The 10347-nt window shown below is 31.7% G+C and overlaps 1 protein-coding gene across 5 annotated transcripts; it reads right to left on the bottom strand.

Moving 5' to 3' along the window:
* Positions 1-714: 714 nt before the first annotated feature.
* On the bottom strand, positions 715-9078 carry LOC130644832 (uncharacterized). 5 transcript variants are annotated; one of them, XM_057450590.1, is made up of 7 exons: positions 8990-9058; positions 7524-7700; positions 4055-4471; positions 3449-3683; positions 3067-3119; positions 2557-2644; positions 715-1240 (listed from the first exon to the last, which is right to left on the bottom strand). In XM_057450590.1, the coding sequence occupies exons 2-7, from the start codon at positions 7554-7556 to the stop codon at positions 1179-1181; spliced, it is 888 nt and encodes a 295-aa protein (XP_057306573.1). In that variant the 5' UTR covers positions 7557-7700; positions 8990-9058; the 3' UTR covers positions 715-1178. The 5 variants fall into 5 exon arrangements, with proteins under 5 accessions (XP_057306573.1, XP_057306574.1, XP_057306576.1 ...); XM_057450591.1 differs by lacking the exon at positions 8990-9058 and adding an exon at positions 8190-8967; XM_057450593.1 differs by lacking the exon at positions 8990-9058 and adding an exon at positions 8757-8967 and having other exon boundaries at positions 2557-2634; positions 3066-3119.
* Positions 9079-10347: the final 1269 nt, after the last annotated feature.

Here is a 10347-nt window from a genome sequence, read left to right as displayed (position 1 = left end):
CAGGAAATGTAAAAACAATTATACTCTTAAAAAATACATCCTACTTATCCTGCAAAAGTTTAAGTCTTTGAAAGATTTTGTAGGTAACTAGCTACCTTGTTACATCATAATTCGTGCTCATAAAAGAAGAAAAGTTTGGAAACTAAGGTAGCTAGCTATAGATAATTAAAAAAGAGGAATAACAAAATAAGTCATAGGTTAGAACTAGCCATGGGGGATGGGAAGAGTAGGATCTGGAGGCTAACATTAGCTAGCTAACAGTGGCTAAGACACCCCAGTTAAGTATACTTAAACTGGGAACATTTAGCTAAAACTAAAGCTAGCTATTTATGCTTAGTAAAACACATAAAGAGAAACAATAGTAAAGTAAAAATAATACCTAGTGTATATTCGTACGCACTTTTGCCCACTTTTGCGTACGTATATGTTTATCCGCTATTCGTACGTAAAGTGCTTTAGGGTTAGGCTTAAATGTAGTAAAGGGTAATTTTTCTTAGCGATGTGTAGCAGTACCTTATTTTCTGTAGCAGGCCGTAGTAGAGCGTACTTCTTTGTAGTAGAGCACCTTTAAATTGACTGTACTACTTCAAAATATTTTTCTTAAAAAATATGGAGGTTGTGACTTTTAAAATGTTTATATTCAGGCTATTCGTGGGTAACGCCCATTTTTCAATGAAGAAAGTTGTGGCTATTCCCCGAAAAAAAACAGCTAAGTCATTTTTTACATTTTCCTTACGTACTTACATATCTTTAAATAACAACCATGAAATTTTTCGTAAAATCGAGAAATGATACCAAAGTCAATTAAAAAAGTCCAAAAAATGATACAAAAGCAAAAAAATAGAAATTAAAAAAAAATATACAAACATACACAAATGTAAAAAAAAATTCCCTCAAAGAATGTCCAATCGCAAAAAAGATCTCTATCAAATTTTCTCACCATCTCTTTTCCTTGCGGTCCTCGGATATATCTAATCTTGGCGACGACCCGTGAAAAAGGCCTTTTTTGAATCCGGACTTGTGATATATCCGAACTTGTGATAAATCCGGATTAACCATAAGTTGGATACTTTTGCTGTACTTCAACAAAAATAATGTTTGTATTTTATACTAAAAATTAATACATCATCATCTTTCTAAGTTATTCTTGTGCATACATAGGTAACACATGAAATTGATCACCAAGTGTCACTTTGTTGGTGTCCTGTTACGCCAGTCAGTAGGCTGTCACGTTCGTGAGCTAAAAATAAAGAGAGAAGTACTAGGATCTAGTCGGTGTCCCGTGAATAAATCCACAGGTTTGCCCGTCCTTTTTATACAGCATTGCGCGCGTCTCGCTACTTGCGGTACCATTTTGCGTTACAGATAATATAGATATATGAACATGAAAATAAAACACTTGGTTTCCACTAGTGACTAACGTGAAATATTGAATACATTTTTAAACATAATTTCTCACGTCAATACACCTTTCCCGAGACCATGAGTCATCCTTTTTTTAAACTCGTAAAATATGAATACCATATTTGAATTCAACATAGTTTGTTTAATTTATGTGTAAAAGTTTAACTTGATTTAAAGTCTTCTTAATGCTCAAGTTACCATGTCCCGCCTCGTTTTCAAAAAGAGGTTGGACATGCCACAAATCTTTAAAATAGAATAGCAGGTTGTTTAATTGCTGCATTGTTTCGAAATTTTCTTTGTTTATGACATTTTTGATAAGGAATTCAAATCTGTTGTCCGTTTTTCATAAAACTCAACAGAAAAAGTTGCGGCACATGAAAAGAATAAGTCTCGGGAAAGGTGTATCTGTGTTATTTCAAAATCACCTCCTTCTTATTTCATGAAATAACTTGACCTCAAATTTTTTAAAACCAAGTTTACGTTTATTTCATGAAATAAGAAAACATCAAAGGAATACAATTATTTTCATGCAAATGTGAGTGTAGTGTGAGAACTTGCGATATAAATATGCCTTGAAAACACGCTTTTAAGGTTTACCATTTTGTAATAAATATATTTGTTTTTCTTTCATTGATTTAAATACATCATCTAAATATGACTTCTACCTCCTTTGTAGACATGGCGGTACTCTCCTAATCTTTAACGCTTTTGAAAATAATCTTTACCACAATTTGTCTCGTATGCTTTGTCTGGGTTTACGAATTTTTTTTTTGTAATAAGAAACGCACGAAACAACGATGTACAAGATGCGAAAATACATGTTGGTGTTTTAATAAAGTAAGAACTATTTTAATTTAAAATAAAATTCCCATTTTCCTCATCTTCTCAACAACAAAAAGAAACTTTTTTTTTCTTCAATAATTTGTCATCTACCTGTTTGTTCTCTTCACCGTCAAATAACCTTTTTCTTCAAAAATAAAATATTCACAAACAAATTAATTCACATTATTTCACGTTAGTAACCGGTGGAAACTAAGATTAATTTACAGTAACTGAATCTACACCTGGTTAACATCTTATACCCAAATTAAATCCGACATAAATTTTTTTAAGTGCATAAAATTGATTTGGCGATTAATAGAAACCACATACTGAAAGAGGAGGAACATCCGTTAACGCATGAAACATCGGTTACATTAAGAATATCTTCCAAAGAAGGCGCTCTTGAATCTAACGGAATTAGAAAAAAAAAACAAGAGTTAAAAACAACTTTTGCACACAGTTGTAAAACATAAAACAATGGTGTGAACCGTTCCACAATACAGTAACCTTCTAGAGAACGACTTTACCAGCCGTTATTGGATGTGACGGTTGGTGGAGTTCCTAAACAATGTTTAACACTGCAAAAAAAAGTAAGTCACAATTTAAACCAACACCTGGCTTTAAGGATTCGTTAATTGTTCTAAATTCACAAATAAAAGCTCTTATTTGGAAGAAATTATTGTTTTCTTTTTAAAATGCTCACGGCCGACTACTATTTTTATATTACTGTTAAAAAGGAGTTCTAGGACCCAGGTAGGTTGTCGTTTGGTTATAGATTCGAGGTGGCCGTTGTAAAGAGTTGACAGTTAAGGTTCCACTATATGATAAAAAAACATTACTATCTTCTCTTGCAACATTATCTTGTCCAAGTCCATCAGCAGAAGATTCTGGAGCTACAGAAAAGAAAAAGTATGAAAGGTTACTGAATACACCACCGGAATTACAAGACAACCATTTAATCCAGAACAATGGCAAACGTCATGAATTTATAATAAAAGAGTTTTAGAAAATTCAGCCTCACACAGTCAAATATAAACAAATCTAAATCTTCAAAATTTTCAACAGGTATTTTCGATTTGATGCACCTTTTTTATGAAGGTAAACAAATCATGTGGAAATACATACATCTAGTAAGGTATGATAGGAACACAGAGGTTAACAACAGCACAATTTTGATATGAAATTACATGCATGGTCTAGTAATTTAAGTATCAAAACTTACCAAAACAACATCTTAGTTCATTGCAAATATGTCCTCTGAAATAATAGATTAACAAGATAGTCAGGAACAAGACAATAACACACCCAATGATCCAGTCTCTGTTTTCACTTCTATTTTCTTTTAATGGAGCAGCTGTTGTTGTCGCTTTTGTAAACGAATGGCTGGTCGCTTTTGTAAACAAATGGCTGGTAGTTTTTATTGCACATTTCCCATCTGTTGTATCACTTCCACACCTCTAAACAGGACAGGCATCAGGTATAACTCACAAATCAAAAATATATGCTACCATTAAATACCCCATAAAGCTCCTGGGGGCGTATTTGTTAGAATTGAGTGTGGGGAAGGAAGAGTTTATTTGTCATGAGTATTTTTAGGTTGGGGCTCACTGGAAAAAGTAAGTATAATCAAAACTCACGGTAAACGTTTTTCAAAAGTTATGGTGGAGAGCGATATATGGATGTTTACAATGGAATTATTATTAACTCATTTGGCAAAGTGCAGTGCTAGTTTCAATAATGGAGCATGAGGTTGTAAAATATTTAGCATAAATGTTTGAGTCATCCCTGACAGAACAACAGTTTTGTCAAGAATACAAAATTTGCTCACCCTTCCATCCTCTCTATTTGCACAATCTTCTACCTCAATGTCGCTTCGTTCACAATAACAACATTCTCTGCTACATTTATTAGTTGCAGCATCTCGGTAAAGGCCGGGCCGACATTTGCAAAATCTATTTTGTGTTGGCAAACACTTGTCCCTTTCTTCTTCATTTTCCGAGCATGTTGGAGAACACGGCCTACAATTGTTACTTGATTGATCAATTGAAAATGTTCCTTTTTTACATTCTATGCACTCAATCTTTACATCAGCTGGGTAAGGTATTCTATTCCCACAACTGCGACTTAATTCCATTCCAGGTGGGCATTTGTCACAAGGAACACACTTATTTTGTCCTACTTTGGTTTGGATTGAATGTTCAGATGGCTTACACATTTTGCAATCGAATACAAGTATAAAACAAACCTAGAAAATAAAATAAAACAATGAAGTTATTTTATGTTTGCTAAAACGGTATGAGATTAATGGTTTATCTATTGCAAAATGGTGTAAAATAGACTTTGTGCGCCCAATTAATAATTTTGGATACCTGCAATACAAAATGCATTCGTGAATTCGTGAAATCATTTCTGATCCCAAAAATATTGCTACCAATCCTAATTCTTATACCAATGTTTTTATTTACCAGATTTACTTCCGCATACTAGAGCAATTATGTTTGATTTACGTTCTTTGTCTTTCAAGGATTTTTTACTTTACCTTATATTTCATATATATACTTACGCATTTCAAGATGAAGAACCGTGTAATTAAGCCTTTTTCATTGATATTCCTACATCATTTAAAAACCAGTAAATCTATTGGACTGGGAGTCATGTATCTCATGTTATTAAATGTGTATGGCTCTATGATATCCTGTTTATAATTTTAGATAATTCCAAAAATTGTTTTTGGAAAAAGGATCTTTGGTTAGTATGACACAAATCATTATTGAAAATCTTTTTTTATACAAACAATGTTTTTTGGTACGAGTGCATAACTGATCAGACTCTTGTAGTTTGTTTTACATGAGTCCAATTTTAAGGATATCACATTTATTTGGCTATTTCGTAATGTAATAATTTTGTGACATTTTGTCATGACACATTGTAAAATCTAAAGTTGGATTAACATGATCGCATTTCCTAACAAAATATCACCATTGGTTAGAGAAAATCAATAATTTTTAGATATAAAATCCAATAAACAATCAAAAAACATTTTCCATTTTATTCCAAAAAGAGAGTAAAAATACGTTGCACAGGAATAAAACTAAGGCTTGCTCAAAAATTGAGCAACTCCCCAAAAACTTAAGCTCAAATCTAGATACTACCACATCATCATTTACAGATATACAGATATTTGTTTGTGTTTCTTTTTGATTTTGTTGTCTTCATATAGAGAAGAAGGCATTGCTATTGTCTAGGGAATTTTTCACAATTTGTGTCCGCACATGTAAAAAATCAGCAAAATTCATGGATGGCCCCAAATTCTATAAAATTTTATGGCATAAAATACAGAACTGATTGCCAGTAACTATACACCATGAGTACAGGTCCATAAATTGTGAGACATGTACAAGTAAAAGGGAAGTATAGATGGTCACAGATGCAAGCACAATAAATACATGATTTGTGAGTAACGTGAATGAGTACAAACAAGATTTATCATAACATAATTTTTATCGATAGGTTAAGTTTTTCTGAAGAAAAATATTTTTTTATGTTACAGAGGATAGAATGTTACTTAACAAGTTTTCTCAGATATATCTCTTAAGATGATATTTTAAATCTTTAGATATATATAAGATTTAGATATTTGCAAAAATTTGAAACATTGATGTCATATGATGGTTTTAAAAAATACTGACATTACATTTCTGCCTTCAAATACAAACAAGGTTATTAAACTTCCAAACTATTCTTGTATAAGTCCACACTGCAAAAAAGTTTTATTTTGTGTAACTTTGAAAGATATATTAAAAAAAAAAAAGCTCACTAACTTATTACATCATCAATAATGATGTCAAGAGGTCTAGAAATATTTGAAACTAAAAATTACAATAAAAATGATATGTAAATTTCATCTATAAGTTGATAAGTTAGTGTTATGACTTGTGATGCTTCATGAAATTAGGATAGGTTTTGACTGGTGAAGAGTGTTTTTATTTTGGGTACACACACAAGAGTGAAAGCGCGAAACATCTCCATAGATCGTTTAAAAAGAATCAAAACAGGGTTGGTAGAAAGCGAACTCTTTGCCATATATGATTGAAAACCATCAAAATACGATCCTACAAAGTGAACACATTGTCTCGGATTGCTTTAAAAACACTAGAGACAGACCCATTTGGAAGCTTTCTCTTTTGATAGATCTTAATTTTGGCTATTTAAAACAATAAAGTCAAGACTAAGATAGTCACTAGTTCAGATGCTCAGTTGGGGTTCACAAGTTTAAATGTCTCCCACTTGTCTTCTCATGATTAAGATTTATCAGAATGTTTGATATTTATTGATATTATATATTAGATTTATGAGAGATTTAAAAAGCGACACACTATGAGCAGCCTCGTGTCCAGAGTCATTTTCTTTGTTTCATTCCACTCCATATGCTTGTGTAGGGGCAATTATTATAGTATATGACTAGTCAATAAAGCCTGTGGAAAAATCCATTGAGGCAGAAGAATTTGTATACCTGTTGCCTTCATCGCATAGATCTTGAAACGCTGATCAAGAAAATCTATGTACTTTTGATAAACATTTGCAGAGATATTAGGGTTTGAAGACGTCATCAACCCATTCATTCCGAAACGGATTCGGGGACTCAGGTTTGGGAATATTACCCAATTTGGTCGCAGTGAGAAATCATTGACATCATCACCTCGTTTCCAACTTATTTGGCCTCAAAGTTTTAGATGCACTGTAATGACTTCATTAATTTATGATATAGGATAAAAACGTTAAAGTAGTGTTAGTGACGTCCTGCCGTACCATTGGAAAATGAACACATCAACGTTATCCAAAATTGCAGTTTGAACTGTGCTTACAACTATATAGATATTTTCTTGTTGTAAGAAGGGTATGAAGTAAAAAGAAAGAAAAAGCATAACGAATTAAAAAAAGCAAACCTTTTTCAACTATAAAAATAACTACAACTGTTATGATTTAAAGAAACAAACAAAATATTTCTATTTAAAAACACATGACAGATCATTGGAATGTATGTATTAAGAAATGTCATGAACCAACACATTCTTAAAATTTTAATCACAATGCTATATCGCAAAGATCAAAATAGCATTGTGGATACACGCTTAGGATATTAGGTGTCCTTATTCTAGTACTTATGTATGGCTATATATACTGTACATATAAATACCAAGACAATTTGCAAAAAATAAATTTAAAAAAAACTTATCTACTTTTCTAGTTGCTGTTTTGGAGATATACATGGAAAGAAGTAAAATAAAAAGACTTACCAGAAGAAAACTCCATATAACCAAATGACTCATAATTTGTACTGTACTGTAACTTTAGGATGTGTTAGCAGACTGTTTAATTGCAAAGCCGCTTGGTTAAATACTTTAAAAATGGTGGTACTGATGTTCTTTAGAAAGGAATACACCTCTTCACAGTTTAAGTTCTTCGCTTATTTTCTGTGTTGAAAAAAAGGAGGTGTATATATATATATATATATATATATATATATATATATATATATATATATATATATATATATATATATATATATATATATATATATATATATATATATATATATATATATATATATATATATATATATATATATATATATATATATATATATATATATATATATATATATATCTAGCACGCAACAGCCCTATCTCTTAAAAGATTTAAACAATGCATCTTGCTGTCTTTTTAGTTTTCGCGCAAATCTTTCCGTTTTTAAACTTTTAAAATGCGATCTAAAAAAAACATTTCTGTCACCGTTTTTCGTTTTTAAACTTTTAAAATGCGATCTAAAAAAACATTTCTGTCGCCGCTTTTCGTTTTTATATATATATATATAATCACATGTATACTGTATTTTTGCTACTGCACATGTATACTGTATTTTTGCAGGAAAGTTATTTTTTGAAAAATAGATATAGATTTACCTAAATCACCCAATGCTGTGTGTGCTTCCCCCCATTTACGATATACTGTATATATATATACCCACGCTTCGCAACCATTTCTATACTATTGTATTGCACATTATTATATTGAGTATACGTAATTTTTGAGTTGTAGGAGGTGGAGAGATTCTATTAAGGTGCCTGCCTCTGCCTTGCCTTTGCCTACCCCTCTTATGCCTTTTCTGGTGCCTGCATACTAAGACATTGCCTGTGCCTTCCATGCCTTGCACACCCCTGCTTTGCTGATTCATCTTCCTGTTTCCTTGCCTGCCTTTTCCTGCTCTTTCCTTGCCATACTTAATGCCTTTGCATTGGCAACCTCTCTGCAACCCCTTCTATATTGATAATAAGAAGCGTAGTAAAACTATTTTTACAAAAATGGGGCTGAGAAATTGATGGCATTTAGGACAACAACTTGACTCGTTAAACACATTTTGCATCTTTTCATATAAATAAAGTTGATATGTTACTAAAAAACTATATATTTTAAAATAACTTAAAGGTCTATTTGATTAATTGTTTGCTATAAGAAATAATAATGCTTACTGCATTCGACCACGCTTACGGTTTGTTTACATACGAAATCCGCCATTATTAGATTACGTCATTTTAAATTTATGATCTTGCTGAAATTAGAGAACGGTGTATTCATGTAGTCTTATCTTACTGTTTCTTAAAACTCCAAACTGACATAAATACAAACTTTATCGTAAATAGTACATAGTAAGCTACAGTAAATCAGAAACATAACAGAAATCATAGCTAGAGTTTAAGTTTACCTTCTCTTCTATAGCTGTATTCTAAATCTGTGCACACGGGAAATTCCCTCTTCACGCGGGGAAAAAAGTTTGTTTTGAAACAACCTTTTGCAACTTCGTTTCTAGGAAATTTTGGTTCGTGCAAAGTTTTAAATCCCGAAAATTCGTTTCCACTTTTTAAATCAAAATTTTTTCAGACCTTATATAAAAATTTCTCACTAGATTGTATACAAATACCACATATAAGCACAAAAAATATGAACAATATAGCATACCTGTCGAATTTGATGAACATACTTTAAAAGACGTTGGCTTAAATAACGAACTCGTTAGCAACCAAAACATTTCGACTGGACCTTTTAAGCGGTGATTTAAAGATTTTTTTAGATAGAATAGACAGGTGTGCATATTTTATGTATTTAACGGTTAATTATGCCTTAACATTGACATATATCCGCAATGCAAATTTGACAGCCATTGCATCTTACTTACTTTAGCGCAGCAGCTAATGCTGGGCTGCGTTATGTATGTATTAAGTGTAGCATATACGTGCGTGTAGCTGGGCTTTTACAGTCAGCTATGTACCTAAACTATTTATTTTCTCTAGCGTTTGCTATGTAGGCTGTTATTATTTATTTTAAATTTTTAAAGTGAGGGGTTAGCCCTGCACTCTAACCAGAAACTCCCTCCTGTCTCCCTCTTGTCTGTAACATCTCCAACACCAACGTTTACTTTAAATGTACATACAATCTTTGAGCATGCTAGCATTTTGCAAATTGCATGCAATCTGACCTTTACAATAGTATAACAAGTGAATGTTAAGTTTTTTTTGTGGTGAGTTTGTGCCATATTACGTGATTATATAAACAAACTGCTTCTTTCTGAAAGAACAAGAGATATAGAGCTAGGCATTTTAATTTTTAGGTGTACTTGGACTGACAAAAAAAACTCATGTAACTCCCCCCTTGGTAACAAGCTGTTTCAAGTAAAAAATATTTTTCATACCACTTTTTTATAAATATGCTTGGTGGCAGCAGTAACGATGATGAATATACAAGTTTTTGTATTGAAAACAAATTAAAAGTGAAATTAATTTTTACATTTACATTGTTGTATACATATTTTTAGTCATAATTATTTAATTATACTAATCTTACAAGTAAAAAACAGTGGAATAACAATGTATTGTCAAATTTGTACAAATTGCAATCCACTAAACTTCCAGTTACTGTTATCTAATTAGGCTGGATCTAATTAGTGCTTAATTAATAATTTTAAACAAGACTAGCGATTGCAGAATAGTACAATTTCAAACAAATATACCTTTTTCTAATGATAATCTCTTATTCCTACACAATTATATACTCATGATGTAGAGA

Source organism: Hydractinia symbiolongicarpus, chromosome 5 (genome assembly GCF_029227915.1).
Source record: "Hydractinia symbiolongicarpus strain clone_291-10 chromosome 5, HSymV2.1, whole genome shotgun sequence".
In the NCBI taxonomy this organism is placed as follows: Eukaryota; Metazoa; Cnidaria; class Hydrozoa; order Anthoathecata; family Hydractiniidae; genus Hydractinia; species Hydractinia symbiolongicarpus.
Note: the sequence above shows the minus strand (reverse complement) of the source record. Positions and strands in the feature narration are given on the sequence as shown.

Bases quoted from the DNA above. Each gene is read 5' to 3' on its own strand.
- LOC130644832 (XM_057450590.1), bottom strand. From the start codon at position 7,556: ATGAGTCATTTGGTTATATGGAGTTTTCTTCTG. The intron at 4,472-7,523 runs GTAAGTCTTTTT...TTTATTTTCTAG, and splicing joins TTATATGGAGTTTTCTTCTG to GTTTGTTTTATACTTGTATT. The intron at 1,241-2,556 runs GTATGTGGTTTC...CTTTATTTTTAG, and splicing joins CGGATGTTCCTCCTCTTTCA to CTCACGAACGTGACAGCCTA.